Here is a 20540-nt window from a genome sequence, read left to right as displayed (position 1 = left end):
TCAGCACCACATACCAACAAAGATGTTGTGTCCGCCGAGAACTAAAAAATAAATATTAAAAAAATTCTCTCTCTCTCTCTCTCTCTCTCTATCTCTCTCTCTCTTAAAAAAAAAAAAAAAGGCTGTAGCTGCATTTGGTTAATATGAATAAAATATCTAGGAAAAAAAAATCTGCAGCCCCCAGGGATCAAAGGACTAGCAGCTAGTTAAAGAAAAGGTAGTTATCAGCCCAAATTGACCAGACCCTCTTCAGAGCTGCCCCCAAGGGGTCAAAAGCAGCACACAAGGGAGTGTGGGGTCACCAATTTGAAGGCTTCACTCAGACTTGGTGATTAGCAAGGGCTGGAGAGAAAGCCCTTAGAAATACTGATCCAATGTGAGAAAAGAGGAGCTGGGGGGGCAATAACAGCGGTGTGGAAACAACCTTTATCTATGGAGCATCTTGAAATGATAACTACAGACAATGCTAACACTGAAATAGGATGCTCCAGGTTGCAAGAAATTAGCAGCTGTAGAGCCCCCTACATAGGTCAGGTTTTGTGCTACAGGCTGTCTTTCTGCATGTGACTTTGAACCATCTCAGAAGCTCTAGAAAGTAGACCCTCCTCCCATCATCTGCATTTTATAGAGGAAGAAGCCAAGAGTCAGGGAGGTAAATTACTTGCCCAACATCACAAAAGTGCTAAGAGTACCAGCAGAATTCAAATTCAGTCCCATTTCCTTTCTAAGATCTCAACAGCTCCTCTCTGCCATCTCCTGGCATGCTGCTTATGGCAACTCTGCAGGCCTGGGGGCTGAGGGAGTGCCAGGAGCCATGGAAGATGGACAGAACAGGACAGGCGGCCCACCAGGTCTGGGTTGTAGTCTCCTGTGGCAGGATGGATGTAGGCCATGTATGGGCTGTTCTTGATGTCTTCATCATCACACATGATGTGAACAGCATATTCTCCAGGCTCCTTGGGCCAGTATTTGACATCACATGATCCATCATTCTGGTCATCATACTCAATCTTCGCCTGGGAAGGGCCTTCAATGGCAAACCCTAGGGATGGGGTGGAAGGGCCAGCCTGGTTACATGGCAGGAATCATCTATTCTATTGCCACCAGTTCATTCCCTCTGTCCCCGCAAAAGCCAAGCATTGGCCAGAATAAAATTTGTTTGTGTTCCTTTTCCATAAAACCCAGTTCACCATGTTTTACTGGAGATGGAAGGGTTGATCAGATATATTTGTTTCTTACATGATCTAATGGGGTGGGGGGTTGGGTGTGAACCAGCAAATCGTTGTGTTGGTAATATGGCCAAGACGTGCCAAAAGCCTTAAAGTGACACCCACTTCTTGCCTGAACAAACCCACTTCTGGGTTTTTATCTAAAGGAAATAACAGAGAATATGCACTCAGCATTGTTTATAGAGCAAATCCTGGAAATAACTGGAGAGCCCAACAATAGATATACACATACAATGGAATTCCATGGGAGCCACAGAAAATAAAGGCATACCCTATATTTATCTGATGCGTAAAAATATAAAGTCTTCCCCTAGATAGTTTATGTGGCAAATCAATGCTTATATGGCAAATCAATGTTTATATATGTATATACATGAAAAAAGTCTGGAAGGATATGCCAAAAGGTTAAATACCATCTGCAGACTAGAAGAATATACCAAGATGATTCATCTTTCCAGTATGGAAAATTAAATATGATTTCTTATTTTTCCCTCTTTTGCTAATTTCTTTACCTAAAATAGGTCACTAAACTATTCAAGGACCAAATCTGGCTCACTGTCTATTTATAAATAAAGTTTTACTGAAACAGGGCCATATTCAGACATTTCCACAGGTGCTTTTAGGTTACAATGGTAGAGTCACATATCTGTGACAGAGACCTTAATAACCCACAAAATATTTACTATCTGGCCCTTTACAGAAAAGATTTGCTGACTTCTAATCTAAAATGATCATATAAAAAGTTGGATGCATATGTAAAATATGTTGTCATGGCTCAAAGAATATTTAGTACCCAAACTTCAAATTTTAGCAAAATTAATTCATTCATCTAAACTAAGGGCAGTCAACAATATTGCTAAGTGACTACTATGTTCTAAGCACTGTTTAGGCATAATACCCACATAAGGCCTCTGCCCTCAAGGTCTAGTGGATGAATGAATGCTGGTGCCAGAGGCAGTAGAAACTGGAAAGGCAGGAGGGGAAAGAGAACTGAACTTGTACAGCAGCAACCAGAGAAGACCTGGAGTGGTCAGGAGGCCAGGAAGCTAAGGGTGGTGGGTGGTGAAGCTGGGCAAGGCCCCCCACCCAACCTGACACCAGGACACCCCGTGCCCTAAAATCCTCAGTCATCCAGAAGCTATTGGTCAGCTGCCTCCACTTACCCAGAGACCCCACTTCAGAGCCAATGGATTCTACCACAAAATCTGCCGACCTCCCGACAATTCCACCATGGAGGCCAGGGCCCCAAGCACGGACTTTCTGCATGCCTGCTTCAGGACCAACTTGAACTTCAAAAGGGCTAGAAGGAAGGGAATAGAAGCAACATTTTTTTTTTCTCTTTCTTTTTTAGAAGCAACATTAAAGAAGAGTGAAGAAGGAGCTAACTACAGCTAAAAACTCTTAACACATATTCTTCCCACTTACTGCTCTTTTCACCAGGAGTCCCAAACTCCAGGCAAGCTCTTCCCCCACAAAGGACCCCTCAAAGCCATTATTATGCAACAATATAATGTAATGTGGCTGCCTCAGGAGCTCAGAGGCCACTGGGCTGGCCCTCAAGCCTCAGTGCCTTGCATATCTTGCTGGTCATTAATCTCTTATGTGCAGGGCTGTCCAGACTATAAGCCCTAGAGAGAAGAAAAGTTCACACTTCTCCATATCCTACTTCAGCTACAACAAGAAAAACAGATTGAATAGGTGGTATGTTTTAAATATGAGGTGTCCCCCAAAAGCTCCTGCATTAATTTAGGAGGTGAAATGATTAGATTATAAGAGCTATAACCTTATTAACTGTAATGTGATGAATTAATAATTTGAACAAATTACTGGGTGGTAACTGTAGTAGGTGGGACATGGCTAGAAAGTGGGTCAATGAGGGTGTGCTATGGGGATTATGTATTTTGTCCCTATCTCCTGGCACTCTGTCTTTTCTCTGGTTTCTGACTACCATGAGCTAAGCAGCTTTCCTCTACCACACACTTCTACCATGACGTTTTGTCTCACTTCAGGCTCAGAACCCTGAACTAAACCTCTGAAACCATGAGCCCCAAATAAGGTTTCCCCCTCTAAGTTGCTCTTGTCAGGTAACTTGGTCACTGCTATATAAAGCTGACTAACACAACAGATTTTATCATATACACAAACAAACATGTTTTAACTTTGTTGCCTAGAAACCAAGAACACCATAAAATAGTCCCCACTTATCCTCTGTTTCACTTTCTAAAGTTTCAGTTACATGCAGTCAAAGGCAGTATGTATCAACAGAAGGTCAACAGTAGCCAATCTTACGCCAGGGCACTTACATCATCATTCTCTTCTCTTTACCTCATCACATTAGCACAAAAAGAGTGAGTGAGCACAGCACAGGAAGATACTTTCAGAAAGACTGCATGCATATAACTTGTTATTACAGTAAGTTTTTATAATTGTTTCTATTTTATTATTAAGTACTGCTATTAATCTTCTTAATATGTTTATTTTATAAATCAAACTTATCAGAGATATGTGTGTCTAGGAAAGAACAAAGGACATATAGGGTTTGGCATGACCTGAGTTTCAGAGATCCACTGGGAGTTTTAGAATGTATCCCTGGTGGATAAGGGGGTGCCTACTGTAACACTCAAATATTTCTGGAGGCAAACTAAACTAATTCAGAATGTAAAGCTGCCCCCAGGAGAGCTGGAAAACACATATGAGTGCAGAGTGGAAACTTCACCGCCCACAAGGCAAAGCTGTAGACAGCGTCCCTTGGTCCTGAGAGAACTCACGTAGATGGGTTTAATGTAAACCATAGCAGACTGTGCCTCCGTGGCATTTGTGAACAGAGGCATTCATTGAAAAAAGAGAATCTCAGTTTATATGAGGGTGTACACACACAGTCCATTTGCTCTCTATAACTGTGCCTTCTGGCTTCCCTGCCTCCCACCAGCCCTGAACCACCAGCATCTGATTTAAAGTAAGGCAGCTGAAACCACAGCAACTTTTCTGCTGCTTTTGCAAACAAGCCAAGTGTCTGTGTGCTGCTGGGCTGGAGCGGGGGTGGGGGCAGCTATCAACAAAGGAGAACTCTTTCTTTCCTATAGCCTGGGAAGCAGCAGCCTGTGAGTCTGCCCTGAGCCAAGCACACCTCCAGAGAAGATGCGTCCCCAGCATCCCCAGCCCAAGACTCACCTCTTTGGAATGTGGTGTCCCCCCCATGTGATGGCAACGCTGTACTTCCCCGGGGTGCTGGGGTAATATTCGAATGCATAGACCCCATCCAGAAAGCCTTTCTGCTTCACCAGCTCCTCCAGGCCCTCTGCAGGAAGGAAGCACACAATCTTGCCAGAGCAATTCTAGCCTCACAACGGTGATAAGAATAGAAAGGTAGCAATATCCACAAAGCGTAAGCCATCTAAGAATCAAGTGGGCCAATGCAGAGTGGCAGGCCCCCCAAAACATGGGAGAGGACTCGAAAGCTAAAAGCAGACACATCTCTGCTTCAGACTGTAAACAAATGGAAGATTTCACAGCAAAGTGGCTTCTGATAATTCTCTCAGGTTTGAGGAACCCTGAGGTCCTGAACCTTGTGGATCTATGTAAGAAATCTAGTTACAGTTCAACATTTCCCTTCTCAGTTCCCCCTTAAACACTGGGGAGGGAGAACCTTTCTGAGTATTTGACTTAAGTTGTGCATCCCAGGATATCATTTTTTTTTTTTTGCTAACGCTGGACAACGAAAGCAATAAAGCCCTTATGTTCGCTATCTATGAGAAGATGGGTTTTAGATGCCATACCACAAACCCCAGACCCAGCCATCAGGCTAGAACTTGTTTTATGTTGAGCCCTGAGGTTTGGCCAGGAAAGCCGTTGAGTCAAGCAAGTCTCCAAGGTCAGGAAAACATGTCTCCCTGACTCCTGTTGCAACAAGCTGGGAGGGAGGGCAGCCACAGCACAGCTTGGCTCCAGGTCTGGGCAGTTTAGAACCTTGGCTGCCCTCGGGGCACATTCTGCTTCAAAATTTGGTGTTCTGAGACCAAATATTAACTTTTTGGAGCTTGGAACCCTTCTGCCCCAGTCTAATGGAAGCACAGAAGATGAGAGCAGTCCTGGCACAGGAAGCTCACATCCCATAAGCCAAGGAACTAAAAGCCACCAGTAAGCTATATCTGTAACCAGAAATGCAGAGCTGCATCTCTGTACCAGGGAAAAACTTGTGAGCAGGGAGGATGCTTGACCTCATATCTGCCATATTCCTCCCCAAAAGAGGGAGCAAAGAATGGGTTGCTGGGTGTAATTTGCCTTCCACACATTTATCTCCAATGAAAACTTCATCTGGGGAAATATGATTCCCTTTCACTAACTGTAGTAACTGATGTAATTTCATAGTCAATGAAATGCAACCTGTGCTGGAGAAATCATCGGCCTTGGAGACTGTGCTTGAATACCAGCTCAGGTGCCTACAAGCTATGTGATCTTGAGTAAGAACTTTCTATTCAGGGCCTCGGTCTCCTCAAATGAAAAATGGACCATTTCAAGTTGTTCCCACAGCAACATTTCCCTAACTCCCTTGCATCACTACTTTTTCTACTCCCAGAGGTATTAATATAATGTAAGACTGTCAAGCCACCCACAGTTCTAGCCCACATCCAGGGCAGACATTACTAATCAATTACTGCTCCCTTTTCCATGGAAGCCAGAGAGTCTTAAATCTTTGTCATAGCTCTCTGGGATAAATCAATCCGGACTGTATGTGGGATGAAATCCAAATTGCCCTGACTGAAAAATTAGCTGAAATCACACCTGAGATGGGAAAAGAAAGGAGCACTTACTAGGACCCTTCACAGTTACACTGAGCTCCCCACTTCCAGCAGCTTTGGTATCAACCTTGAAGTCTGCGGTCTCCCGGATGCGGACACCTTTGGGCTGCAGGCCTCGGCCACTGGCCCGGCAGGCATTTGGACTGCAGGCTGCAAGCACAGTTTTGACATGAGTTCAACCTTTCATTCTTTAGTCACAGATGAGAAAGCCAAGGTAACTTGGAGCCACCCACCAAGAAAATGTTTGCTTTGCACAAAGAATATGCAGCAGTTGCCCAAGACCAGCGATGCCATTCAGGGAGCACACTAACCAGCAAAGAAGGACACAGCATAATTTTGTCCAGCCATACCACAGAAGGCTGGGGAATGTTACTTTGGCAACAAAAAACAGGAGAATGCAGCAAACCTTCACTGTGCTCCTGGGTCCTGGCATTTATCCCTTTCATGGGGTAGAGGGCGGTTAAGACTGAGTGCTGGACATTATTCAAACCTCATTGCCTTCCTCAAGGGCCCAGTAATTGGGAAGGCTACACTTTCTCAAGTCGACTTGGAAAATACAGTGCTTGAAAATATCTGTGTTCCAAACCCTGGGTCAGCCATTTCTAAAGGTCTAATCATTGCTGTTGTCCTCCACACGAACAGCCAGGCAAAACAAAAGAGAGCCAAGAGAGACCAGTTCCGCAGACCAGCCTTTCTGTGCTGGCTGTTACAAGGCCCTTGGCAATGAACAGCTACAAAAGCAAGAATCAGCAGTAAATGCTACACTCCTGACTTGAAGAGGCACACAAACATGCTTGAAGTTAAAGAAATTGATGATGGAAGTTTATGGTAGCACTTTGTTATGGTTTAGAAGTGTGTCCCCCAAAAGCTCATGTGTGAGACAATACAAGAAAGTTCAGAGGTGAAATGATTGGGTTCGAAGAGTCTTAACCTAATCAGTGCATTGATCCCCTAATAGGGATTAACTGGGTGTAACTATAGGCAGATGGGTGTGTGACTGGAGAAGGTGGATCACTGGGGGCGTGACTTTGGGGTATATATTTTTTCTTTGTGAGTGAAGCTCTTCTCTGCTTCCTGGTGACATCCTGAGTGTCACTTTTCTCCACCACAATCTTCTGCCATGATGTTTTGCCTCACTTTGAGTCCCAAGTAATGAAGCTGGCTGTCCTTGGAATGAGACCTCTGAAACTGCATACCACAAAATAAAATTTTCATCCTTACTATTGATGTTGTCAGGTCTTTTGGTCACAAAAAGTGGAAAAAAAAAAAAAAAAAAAAAAAAAAAGCTGATTAAAGTGACACTGATTTTTCCAATGTGATAGAGCTTTTAATTTTGGGGTTTTTGTTGTTGTTGTTTTGTTTTTTGGACATTTTTTTGTTATTTTGTTGTGATGCTAGGTACTGTGCTCTAACACTGAGCTCCTTTACAGCCCCAGTCCTTTTTTATTTTATTTTGAGACAAGGTCTTGCTAAGTTACCTGGGTTGGATTCAAACTTGTGATTCTCTTGTCTTAGCCTCCTAACTGGAATTATAGGCTTGATACACCATACCTGGCTAAGATTCTTTTAATATAAAATCACTATAGTCCAGGGGAGAAAAATCAAAAGAGGGGGCTGGGGTTGTAGCTCAGTGGCAGAGTGCTTGCCTAGCATGTGTGAGGCACTGGGTTAAATCCTTAGTACCACATAAAAATGAAACAAATAAAACAAAGGCATGCTGGCCATCTATAACTACCAAAATAATTTTTTTTTAAATCAAAAGAGAAGGTCTACTGATTAAATACTGCATAATATAAGTGATGGGTGGAATGGATGTTCCAGAAACAAGGACAGTCCATGAGGTAAGAATAATTTGGGGAACATTAGTTGAGTTGTGAACACTGTCCCAAATTCTTTCTTTCCTTATATTAAAAAGAGTTTTATTTGTGAATATGTTGGACATTTTGGGGTTTTTTTCTTTATCAAAAAAAGAAAAGATGGTCACACCAGAAATAAGTCACAACAGGATGACAGGACTTCCTCAGAAGTCTTAAATGTGTCTTAAAAGATATATACACACTCATGGAAATTCTGAATACATGCAGAAGCCTCAACATCAAAAGGGTAACTGCTCTGTTCGTGTAAACAATAAGTGGAGCTGCAGAGTCTGAAGGAAACCACCAGATCTTCTGCCATCCTGCAAAGCCTTAGGTATGTTTAAATGCAATTAGAGAGTATGCTTAGGGTCTGGCTGTGCAATTTGTAATAACACCTGCACAGGAATTTCCTGAAACAAACTCACACAAACAGCACAGACTCAGCTGATGATAACAAGAAGCACAAAGAACTGGCACAGACGCCCCACCCAACCAGCCCTTACCAAGCAAAAGCCTCTGGCCCAGTTTTCGCAACTAGGAAGCCAACAGCTTCGGGGTCCAGGTTGGCCCAGAGGCAGGATTCGGAAGAAGAAGCCAAGTCTGCAGATGCAGATGTGGAGGATAGAACAGGGAAAGGCAAGTATTGGTTAGAAAAGGCAGCAGAGTTGGAAAACAAACCAACAAAAAAGAGCAACCAAGTCAGGAGAAAGTCTATATTAGAGGAAAATGTATGCTCCTTGTTGCATAGGAGTTTAGCAGAGTGGTTAAAGGCAGGTCCAGAGAGACCACACAGCTACTCTTATTGACACCTCATAGGGCTGATACCTTGTGTTAGCCAAGCCTCAGGGTCTCCACCTGCAAATTGGCACTAGTAATAGCACCTGTAGCACACAGGCTAGTGTGACGATTAGATGCAGTCATGCTAAGTGCCTGGCAGCCAGCCAAGGCCAAGAGAAGGAGGCTGCAGGGCACCTGCTGCTGCCAACTCCATCACAGGTGCCAATTCCTCTGTAGGAGTGTTCTGAGGAATTAACTCATTAAGTGAGCTAACACAAATTAATATACTTAGGTCTCTGTGTGGCTCATAGAAGATACAGATTGAACATCCTGCCTCCAAAATGCTTGGGACCAAAACCATTTCAGATTTCAGGGAGTTTCTACTGTTCTTGTTTGGGGTATATTTGTATCAACTTTACTGGTTGAAACTTCCTAATCAGAAAATACACAATGCTCCAAAAGCTGAAACTGTTTGAGTATCGTGTCAGTTCTTAAAACGGTTTGGGTTTTGAAGCATTTCAGATTCTTTAGACTTTTGAATTAGGGATGCTCACTCTGTACTATGGGTTTTGAAGCATTTCAGATTCTTTGGACTTTTGAATTAGGGATGCTCACTCTGTACTATGGATTGGATCTAAAATGTCCCCCCAAAGTCCACAAGTTTGGGAGATGAGGTGTCACAGGTGGGACCTAGCAGGAAGAAGTTAGGTTACTGGGATGTGTCCCTGAAGGGGCTACTGGGATCCAAGCCCCTTACTGTCTCTGTTTCCCATCTGCCACAAGGTGAGCAGCTCCTCTGCCACACACTCCCACCATGATATACTGTGTCACCACAGGCCCAAAGAAACGGAACCAAGCAACCAGAGAATGCAACCTTTGAAACAGTGAAACAGTGAACCTTTTCTCAATGTAAAAACCTTTCCTCCTATTCATTTTATTATCTCAGGTGTTTTGTCACAGTGACAGAAACTGTATTAGTATTAACATACTGAGGAAAAGAAGTCATTTCCCACTGAAGTGGATCTGGCAGAAAGAGAAGAGAGGACAGCTCAGTGTCAGGCCTCAGCCAATTTCAAGGCCTCAGAGTCCAGGCACACACAGTATCTATGCCAAAAATAGATGTACTTGGCCACACTGTCACTCACCTTCCCCAACTTGCACAACAAAGGGACTCTTGGGAATGGTTTCCCCGGCAAAGGAGACCTTGACCACGTGGGGGCCAGGCTGCAGTGGTTTGTACACACATCGATACACCTGGTTTCCTTTGTCTTCTATAAGCAACTCTACTGTGTTCTTCCCCTGGGGATCTTCCACCTCAACACCAATGTCACCCACGCCAGCTCCTGTGAAACAGCAAGCATTTCATGAGCTCAAGTTCTCCGCTCTCAGAAAACTCACTACTGATCAGTGCAAAATGCAAACAAAAGGGGTCAGAGAGACACTTGGGAAGGTAACGCCAAGGTATTCACAGCTGTGATCTTGGAGTACGGGGCTAGTGCTGAACTTCTCTTTGATTCACATTCCTTTATTTTCTAAATTGAAAAGAAGGTCAACGAATTCAAGAAAATTTCTTATTCATTCTTTTTCCCCCTGTAAGACCTTACACAGAATTTGGTGTAGTATATGATTATTAAACTTTAGTGTCTTTGGAAAATTTGATGAAGTCAGACACGCACAAAGAAATTGATTATTAATCAAAGTCAAACCTGAGGAAAAGTCTTTCAAAAAGAAAAGCTGATTTTGAAAAATGCAACTCACACATTGGAAAAAGGTTTTTTGTTTGTTTGTTCAATCTAAAAGACAAGAGGAGCCGGGCATGGTGGCACACGCCTGTAATCCCAGCGACTCCAGAGGCTGAGGCAGGAGGATCTCGAGCTCAAAGTCAGCAACAGTGGGGCTCTGAACAACTCACTGAGACCCTGTCTCTCTAAATAAAATAAAAAATAGGACTAGGAGTGTGGCTCAGAAGCCAACTGCTCCTGAGTTCAATCCCTGGTACCCTCCCCAAAAGATAAGAGGTAGGGTATCTCAAATCCTTCAAATTCCTGAGGATTATATTTCAGGCTTTGAAAGAAAGTCCAAAAGTTCAATCCATGGAGGAATGGCATATTACCTGCTGTATAGATGTCAAAGTAGGTGGGCTTATTAGCAATGTTTCCTGCAGCTTCCAAACCTGGGCCTTTTGCAGTGACTTTACTGGGGTCTCCCTGGGCTTTGTCAACATTCACTTCAAATGGGCTTTTGGAGATGTGCTGTCCTGCAAAGAGGACTGTGACCTGCAAACGACAAAGAAGTAAGCTATAATTCCTCCTCCATATGCCTCATAAGACCACTAGCAAGCCTCATGCACTGATGACCTTCTTTCCACCTTCTCAAGGCTACACACAAAAAGAGCTGAAACCAGGAGCCCTGGGAAAAGTAAAGCAACCTCAGTGAGTACCACACCTTCTCCTTTGGCCTCAGGCTGTGTCTGGGACATCAGGCCTTTAGCAATACATACACACACACACACACACACACACACACACACACACCAGCTACAATTAGCCTTTCTAAAAGGAAATTAATAACCACTTATACAAGAATCTCTAGACATGAATAAGGGGCTATGGAACAGGCCACTATTCCCCCAGTATTTAATGCACAATCCCAAGATTTCAAACCCAGAGCCAAAGTGTTTTCCAAGGGAACAAGATCATTCTTAGATACACGGATTTGGGACAAAGTACGATAATTTCCATCTGAAACTTGAGTCATATTTCTCTGACTGAAGTTGTTCAAGGGATTTAGGTTGGGTTTCATGTGAACCCATGATTGGCTACAATGAATGAATGACATCATAAATGCTTCCCTTCAGGATTTCTCTTTTGTCAAATTCATGATGCTCTAGCAGTATAAGAAGAACCTAAGGCCAAGGTTCTGGGTGAATTCACCAAAGCCCAAGATAGTAAGTAGTGTCTATGTCTCAATCTGGGCCTGGTATACAGGGATTGGCCTTGGTGTGCTGCTAAGAATTTCCTTCCAATGAAGGGCACACTCCTGTATCATCCAAGCCTCCTATCATGCAGGCTGTCTAAGCCTCTGCCCTCGGGGCCACAGGATACCATCTCAGACAGAACTCAAGGCACTGAGAGGAAGGGCCTGCAGGCTCCATCAAAGTCATTTCTCCAGGGACTGAGTGGGCCATTTCCTCAATCCCCAAGTTTCAATGTAGACAGATCCTCCAGATTACCTCAAAGGGGAATTCAAGGAAGCACTAAGGACCAGTTTAGTCACTGAAGCATCTACATTCCAGGCATTCAGCTGCCACCCAAAGGTGGAGTCAAGACGGATCTATGACATTACAAAGAACTTGCCTGTGGGGTTTCAACAATGGCAAATATCTCAAGAATAATTGGCTAATATCTCAAGACTGATTCACAGGGATTCCAAATTATCTACAATGAGCAAGGATATTTCGATAACTGACGTTAACTCAAGAAAAGCACTCTTCTGGGCTGGGGATATGGCTCAGCCTTGCAAATACAAGGCCCTGGGTAAAATCCCCAGCACCAAAAAAAAAAAAAAAAAAATCAAAACAAACACCTCACTCTTCTGTGCTGGGGAGTATAGCTCTGTGGTAGAGAGGCCCTGGGATCAACCTCTAGCACCACAACCCAAAAAACTCTACTTCCTAAACTCTCTTGTGCATATATTCCCCACCCCCCCCCCAAAAAAAGGCCAAAACAGCAGCCCAAGCCAGAGCCATGGCGCCTCTTCTTACTTTGTGCAGTCCAGTGACCTTGGGCAGATATTCCACAGAGTATGTCTTGTTCTTGTCACTATCAGGGGTCACCTGTGCCTGGGAAGGAAGATGAAAATTAGTTGGAGAAGGTGCTGGGAGTAAGTAAAGAGCATGCTGTGCCAGCCAAATCCTGCAGCAGGCAGGCAGAGCAGGAACCCTGGAGGCACTTGCTATTTCCTGCCCACCATTCCTGCAGGGGATGCCAGGAGAGAAGCAGCCCAAATCATAGCAACAAGACCAGGCGGCACCAACTCAAGACTCACTGTCTCAGGGCTGGCACTGTCCAGATGAGACAGAACACGAAGCAAGTAACACAAATCTTTGTCAGCTCAGAAGTTATTAAGAGCTTATGAAATGCCAGATAAAACAATAAGCAAGTTGGGCATGTCTCTGCCCCAAAGGGAAAAATAGATAATACATCAGTAAGCTTAGAATTTCAGATTGTGCTAAACGCTAGAAATAAAGTATGGTCCTAAGAAAATAAGCAAACAGCAAGAAGAGCATGTGCAAATGCCCTAAGAAAGGACCCAAAGACAGGTCAGTATGGGAAGAAAGTGAATGGAGCAAGAATTCCCAGAATCTTCTAACACCTCAATTAACAAGGTCTTTACCAAATCCAAAACATTCTTTATTTAATAAACACTGTGCCCTTGGGAATCAAAAATTCTATTATATTTCAAAGCACAGCTCTCAGGAAAGTTACTTTAGCCACTGTGAGCTTCAGTATCCTTTTGATAAAGAACATTTTCATTATGAGCTAAAATGTAGAAAACAGAGGCACAGACCCTGAACCTGTTAAAGATCCCTAGTCTCCAGGGGATTCTGGATGGGAGAGGCAGTGTCCTCCAACATACCTCTTCTTTGTTCCCTTCTGGGTCCTCGATAAACACCATCACATCTCCCTGCCCGGCGCTGATGGTGTCCACAGTGAACTTGGCCGGCTGCTTCACCATGTTCCCAGTGGGCTCGATTCCTGTCAGGAGTTTACACAAGAACGTTTAAGCTGGGCCAGGCCATCACCTGCTTTGCCTCTCTCAGGGAACAGAGAGATGGGACCATGCCCTGCAAATCCCACATGAGACACGGACAAATTGTCATGGTCAGGATAATCAGTCAGGTCCAAAGCCTTAATTTTGTCCGTGTTTTTTTGTCCGTGTTAAATAAGCAACACCCAATTCTGAAATAGAGCAATTCAGACAATGGTGAAACACAATGTGTTGGTAACTAGCAGCAGAGTTTGCCTTAAGGGAAGCAATGTGGGGGAGGAAGAAGGCTCATTTTTCAAACACCATTCTGTATTGATTACATTTTTTAAAAATCATATTTGATCATTTTTCAATTCCATTTTTTATTTTAACAAAACGAAGCAAATTCATTTGAGATAGATGCGGGTGTAAGGTACAACACCCTTTACTCAGTTCCCCCTGCCATGGTAACATCATGCAAAACTCCTGTACAATACTGTACAGTACAATATCACAACCAGGTATTGCACTGATAGGATCAAGACACAGAAAACTACATCACCACAGGGATTGTTCAGAGTCTCATCCACTTCCCTCCAACTCTACCCTCTTCTTTCCCCTGACAACCACTAATCTATTCTCCATCTCGACCATTTCACCATTTCAAATTATGTTACATTAGAAATTCTCTGTAGATTCATCCAGGTTGCTGCTTATAACAACACTTATTTTTCATTTCTGAGTAATATTCCATGTTCTGGGATTACTTAATCATTCAAGACATCTGAGTTGTTTCCAGTTGTCTCTTACTTATAAAGCTGCCATAAATATTCACAGGTTTGTGAGAACATAAATGTGAAATAATAATAATAATTGTATGTGTGAGCGTGTATTATCTACCCCTGGTTGTGACACAGAGCTCCCAAAATTCTTGTAATTCCCTAAGTGCTAAAGGTGTAGGAGTACCTTTTGCTCCAATGTTTGGTCTTCAACCCAGTCCCTGGCACAAAGCTCCCAAACCACTTGGGAATTTCCTGGGTGAGAGCATTTTTTGTTGCAATGAGGCAACTTTTAGTGGGCTCCTACCTGGGAGCTGGATTCCAGAAAGACCTGTCATCAGAAGCCTAGAACTTTCAGCCACGCCCCACCTTCTTCTTTTAAAGAAAAGGAGGAGCTAAAGATGAGTATTTATCACACCTCCATAAAAATCCCAGAGATATGAGGTTCAGGAAGGTTCTAGGTTGGTGAACACATTCATGTGCCAGGAGATGGCCCGTCCCAACTCCACAGGGACAGAAACTCCTGCACTTAGGACCCTTTTGAACCTAATTCTATAGACTTCCTCATCTGGTATCCATTTTTATCAGGTATTATGTCAGTAAACATGAGTAAGTGCTTCCCTGAGTTCTGTGAGCCCCACTAGCAACTGATTCAACCTGAGGAGATGGAGGTGGTCATGGTGACCTCCACTTCGTAGCCAAGTCAGAAAGAAATTGTGAGTGAACCTAAGGACCCACTCCTTATGACTGGTGTATGAAGTGGGTACAGTTAAGGACTGAGCCCTTAACGAACATTGCCTGTGCTGCCTCCAGACGGTGTCAGAATCAAACTGAAAATACAAGACATGCAGTTGCTGAATAATAAATTGGAATAATGGTCAATGTGAGAAAAAATTTACAGTTTGGTGACCAGAAGTAAATAAAGTACTAAGAGTTGAAATAGTTTTCTCCCATAGTTGTGAGGACATAAAAAGAAAAAGGTTTTCCTTTACAATAAGCTTTCATTCTCTGGGATATCAGGAGTGTAACTGCTGGGTTGTATTATAGTTGCATGTTTAGTTGTATTGTTTTGGTTTTATGGTCCCAGGGATTGAACCCAGGGACGCTTAACCACTGAGCCATATTCCCAGCCTTTTTTATTTATTATTTAGAGACAGGGTCTTATGAAATTGCTTAGGGCCTCTCTAAGTTTCTGAAGCTGACCTAAAACTTGTGATCTTCCAGTCTCAGCCTCCTAAACTCCTGGGGTTTCAGCTGTGAACCACCATGCCAGCTAGTCATTTTGATTTTAGGGAAGGCGCGTACCAGGGATTGAATTCAGGAGCACTCAAACCACTGAGCCACATCTCCAGCCCATTTTTGTATTTTATATAGAGACAAGATCTGAGAAGCTTAGCACCTTGTTTTTGCTGAGGCTGGCTTTGAACTTGTGATCCTCCTGCCTCAGCCTCCTGAGCTGCTGGGTTTACAGTTTTGCACCACTGCACCCAGCTCGTTTTGATTTTAAAGATACTGCCAAGACCTGTTTCAGCATGGCTATACCACTTCACATTTCCACCAGCAAAACAGAAGTGATCCAAATCCAGTTTCTCTGCATCCTCGCCAGCTTGTCATCATTAATTTTTATTTTAGCCCCTGTTAGGGTACTGGTTTTAATTCTTGTTTTCTGATGTTTAACAATATTGAGCCAGCTTTTCATATGCCTCTATGCATTTGTATATTTTATTCAGTGAAAATGTTCCTGTCTTTTGCCTGTTTTCTGGCTGGATGGTTAGGTGAATTTTTGGTGGTTGTTGTCACCATTCATTTTTCAACTACTGAGCTTTCCAAATTCCTTAGATGTTCTAGGTGCAGGCAATTGGCTGGATATATGGTTTGCAAACATTTTAGCTTGTCTTCTCATCCTCTTAGCTACAAAAAGTTTTGTTTCAAAACATCTTTGAAGTAAAATCCAGTCCGCAAGTTCTTATAAATGACCCCTGACAGGGACAAGAAAAGAAATACTATACTCTATGGAGTATCTGTCTGAGGTGACCGGATAGCACAAAGTAAAACAGACAACATGGCCTGGCTTGGGACTGTTTGGGGGGCTTGTTTTGATAAATTTAGAAGAAAGAGATCTTAGGAAAAAGAGTGGTGGGTTTGTTTTTGTTTGTGGTAACGCTGGGAATTGAACCCAAGGCCTCAAGCAGGCTAGGCACATGCCGTACCACACAGATACGCACCTCAATACACCTTTTAAAAGAAGAATCCTGCCTCTATTTATGAAAATGCTTGCTGAGTTTTTGTTATTCTTGTTTTGTTTCTCTCTTTTTTCATTTTTTAAGTTTTGTTGCTGTGCTAGGGATTGAACCAGGGCCTCAAGTATGCTAGGCAAACACTCAACCACTACAGGGATTTTAACAACAATTATGCTGACATGATGATTTGGGGACAACGGACATCTTCACTGTTTGACCTTTTATAATCCATGTGAAACAGAATGTCTCTCCACTTGGATCTTTTCTTTCTTCATCACTATTTTTGTAGTTTCTACTCTATAAGCTCTATACTTACATTATTGGATTTATACCAATTTCTCATTTTTCCTTTTGATTAAATTGTAAATGGTATGCTATTTTTAATTCAGAGGTCCACATGTTTCCTCTAGTATATACTCTATGACACAGAACTGAGTTTGGTACACTGCTCTTGGATCCTGTGACCTCTCTGAGCTTACTCATCCAAGGAAGGTTTTTTCCCACTTTGGGTTTTTTGTTTTTAAGATTCTTTGGGATTTTCAACAAAGACAATAAGACATTCATCTGAAAATAGGGACAGTTTTATCTCTGACTTTCCAATCTGTATGTCTTTTCTTGTCTAACTTCACTGTTGGAAGCTTCAACCTTTAAGTTGAAGAACAGTATTAGCGGAACACATTCAGGTCTTTCACCACTAATTGTAGTGTTAACTATGGATTTCTTGGGGTAGGTATTCTGTGTTAAATTGAGGAAGTTCCCTCTTTGTCCCTCTTTTGAGTTCTCATGGGTGATACTGATTTTTTGCGGGGGGTGGGGGTAACCAGGGATTGAACTCAGGGGCACTCGACCACTGAGCCACATCCCCAGCTCTATTTTGTATTTTATTTAGAGACAGAGTCTCGAGTTGCTAAGCACCTCGCTAAGTTGCTAAGGTTGGGTTTGAACTTGCAATCCTCCTGCCTCAGCCTCCGGAGCTGCTGGGCTTACAGGTGTGTGCCGCCATGCCCAGTGGATATTGAATTCTGTCAGGTGATTTTTTCTGAATTCATATGGTCATGTAATTTTTCTTTATTAGCCAGTGACTGAAATAGGGCAGATCATGCTGATAGATTTTTCCAACAGTGAGCCAGAAGGCATGACTGGAATATATTCCACTTGTTCATGATATATGTCATTTTATATGTAATATTTTGGGATGGACTTTTACATCTAAACTCTGAGGAATACTGGCCTACAGTTTTCTTTTTTTTAGTATCTTTCTTGGTTTGGTTATTAGTTTCATAAAATGAACTGATAAGTGTTCTTTCCTCAAATTTTCTGAAAGAGATTGTATGAAATTGGTTTTCATTCCTCTCTAAATTTTTGGTAGAATTCTCCAGTGACACTATCTGGGCCTGAAGGTTTCTTTTTCAGAGCTTTTAAATTTTACAAATTGAATTTCCTTAATGTTTATAGGATCAGTTCAGGTTATCTAATTCATTCTGGTTGAATTTTGGTAGTCTGTGGTTGTTGAGGGACGTCTCCTACAAATAGATACATTTTTACTCATCATGTTCTTTCTCTTTACTATTCCAAGATTTCTTCTTTTTTAAAATATTTTTTTTTAGTTGTAGATGGACACGATATCTTTATTTTATTTATTTATTTTTCTGTGGTGCTGAGGATCGAACCCAGTGCCTCACAGGTGCTAGGCAAGCGCTCTGCTATTGAGCTACAACCCAAGCCCCCCCCACAATTTCTTCTTTAATTTAGATTTCCTTTCTATTCAAAGAATTTCCTTTAAAAGGCCATCTTTCTGGGTAGGACTGCTAGAAACAAATTCTTTCAGTTTTCCTTTGTCTGAGAATGTAATGGTTTCTTTTCATTCCTAAAGGATGTTTTCCCTCGATACAGGATTTTGGCTTGAAAATTCTTCTGTTTGAATATTTGAAAAAGGTTGTGTTATGTCCTTCTGGCCTCCATGGTTTTGAATGAGAAACCTGTCATTCATTCTAACTATTCTGCCCCCTTGGGTAAGATGCCATTTTCCTCTTGCTGCTTTTAGACTTCTGTATTGTTGGCATGGTGGCACACATCCACAATCCTGACAACCTGGGGAACTAAGGTAGAAGGATCATGAGTTCAAAGCCAGTCTCAGCAACATAGCAAGGCCCTAAGCAACTCAGTAAGACCCTGTCTCTAAATAAAAAATAAAAAGGGTATGTGGCTCAGTGGTGGGGCACTCCTGGATCAATCCCCAGTACCAAATAATAAACATATTGTCTTAGTTTTGTGAGATGTTTCTTGGTCTTTTTTTTTTTGGTGTGTGTGTGTGTAATATTTTCCCTGTCTGAGGTTCGGTCAACTTCTTAAGAAAGTCTTCAGTCAAATATTATTTCTTCAAGTCAGGCATGGTGGTGCAAAGCCTGTAATCCCAGTGGCTAGGGAGGCTAAGGCAGGAGGATCACAAATTCAAAGCCAGCCTCAGCAAAAGCGAAGTGCTAAGCAACTAAGTGAGACCCCATCTCTAAATAAAATATAAAAACAGGCTGGGTATGTGGCTCAGTGGTTAAGTGCAACTGAGTTTAATCCCTGGTACCAAAAAAAAATTTTTTTTAATTTTTTAAAATTATATATGTATAATTATTTTTTGAGTAGTTTTTGAGTTTTACTCTCTTTTTATTCTCCTTCTGGGTCTCCTCTAACATGAACATTAGATGTTTTGTGATAATCCCACAGGTCCCTGAGGCTATGTACTTTCTCTTTTTTGGACTGGGTAATATCTTTTTTTCCATCTTCCAGTTCAGTGGTTCTCTTTTCTGTCCTTCCATTCTGCTATTTTTAACTTTTTTTATAACATTTATTTATTTTTTTACGTGATGCTGAGGATCGAACCCAGTGCCTCACCCATGCTACCACTGAGCCCAATCACATGAGTTTTTATTTCATTTTATTATACTTTTCAGCTGTAAAATTTCCATCTGGCTGTTTATTTATTTGGTATCAGGGACTGAATTCAGGGGCACTTTACCACTGAGCTACATCCCCAGCCCTTTTTATTTTTAATTTTGAGACAGAGTCTCACTAATTTGCTGAGGTTGGCCTCAAACTTGTGATCTCCTGCCTCAGCGTCCTGAGTCATTGGGATTACAAGCATGTGCCACAATGCCCAGCTTCCTCTTTATGTACAGCTTTATGAACAGCTTCCCATTCTTTATGTCTTCTATTTCTTATTAGGGCATTCTATTTCTTGGTTGAGATTGTTCACTTTTTTTCATTTGTTTCCAGAATGTCCATAATAGCTGGTTGAAGTCTTCTTTAAAATGGCCACTTTAAAAATCTTCATCAGATAACTCTAAGGTCTTTATCAACTCAGTTTTATCTTTTTCATTTAGCTTGAGATCTTCCTGGCTCTTCTATGACAAGTGATTTTTTTTTTTAACTGAAATCTTGATACTTTGGATATCTAGATTCTGAATCTTACATAAACCATAAACTTTCTGCTTACAAACTGGCCTTTTACTTCCATTCCAGCAGGGGAGGGGAGGTGCACACCTTGTTGCTGCCTTTGGGGATCTCCATTCAAACTCTGCTCATCCTCAAGGCCTCACCTTTCTGGGCTGCTCTTTCTGGTGGGTGGTGGTGGGAGTTCCAGCTCTCCACAAGGCCTCCACAAGGGGCTGAAAGGGGACAGGGTGTCTCATTATTGCTCCTCACCTGGCTTCTACTGACATCATTGCTTCCTTCTCTCTAGAGTGGTAAAACTCTAGGCTCTCCAAGTGCTTTTACATGTGTAAGAGGCAGGGCACTGATTTTTCCATGGTGTTTGGCTGGAGTAGAGACAGCAGCTATGGTATAAAGCATTTTGCCCTACTAGGCCCTTTCCTGGTCTTTGGGCTACAGAGAGCAGACTTCTGTTGGGGTTTTTGGTGTTTATCATCTTCTTCAGCCCCAAGTTTGGGATAGACAAAGCTGAAGAAAACCCAAAAAGCTCACTATTGTGTCCCTCCTTGGGTCCAGGCCTTAGCTACCCCAACTTGTCCTCCTTCAGAGTCTACTCAGGTTTTGTCTTAACATTTGACACCCAGGATATTTAGTGGTTCTTAGCAAGAAGAACTAGAAAAAGTCCTGC

At 42.4% G+C, this 20540-nt stretch overlaps 1 protein-coding gene across 6 annotated transcripts in view; it reads right to left on the bottom strand.

The window, feature by feature from the left end:
• Flnb (filamin B) overlaps positions 1–20540 on the bottom strand; it is a 145532-nt gene that overhangs the window by 55993 nt on the left and 68999 nt on the right. For all 6 annotated transcript variants that reach the window (XM_076841327.1, XM_076841344.1, XM_076841372.1 and 3 more), the window contains exons 5-12: positions 13300–13418; positions 12425–12502; positions 10775–10937; positions 9807–10004; positions 6041–6178; positions 4401–4527; positions 2393–2529; positions 849–1042 (exon numbers count right to left, since the gene is read on the bottom strand). In XM_076841327.1, coding sequence (XP_076697442.1) covers positions 849–1042; positions 2393–2529; positions 4401–4527; positions 6041–6178; positions 9807–10004; positions 10775–10937; positions 12425–12502; positions 13300–13418 — 1154 coding nt within the window. The remainder of the gene's footprint in view (positions 1–848; positions 1043–2392; positions 2530–4400; positions 4528–6040; positions 6179–9806; positions 10005–10774; positions 10938–12424; positions 12503–13299; positions 13419–20540) is intronic.

Source organism: Callospermophilus lateralis, chromosome 1 (assembly GCF_048772815.1).
Source record: "Callospermophilus lateralis isolate mCalLat2 chromosome 1, mCalLat2.hap1, whole genome shotgun sequence".
Lineage (NCBI taxonomy): Eukaryota > Metazoa > Chordata > Mammalia > Rodentia > Sciuridae > Callospermophilus > Callospermophilus lateralis.
This window is presented reverse-complemented; position numbering and strand designations above follow the sequence as displayed.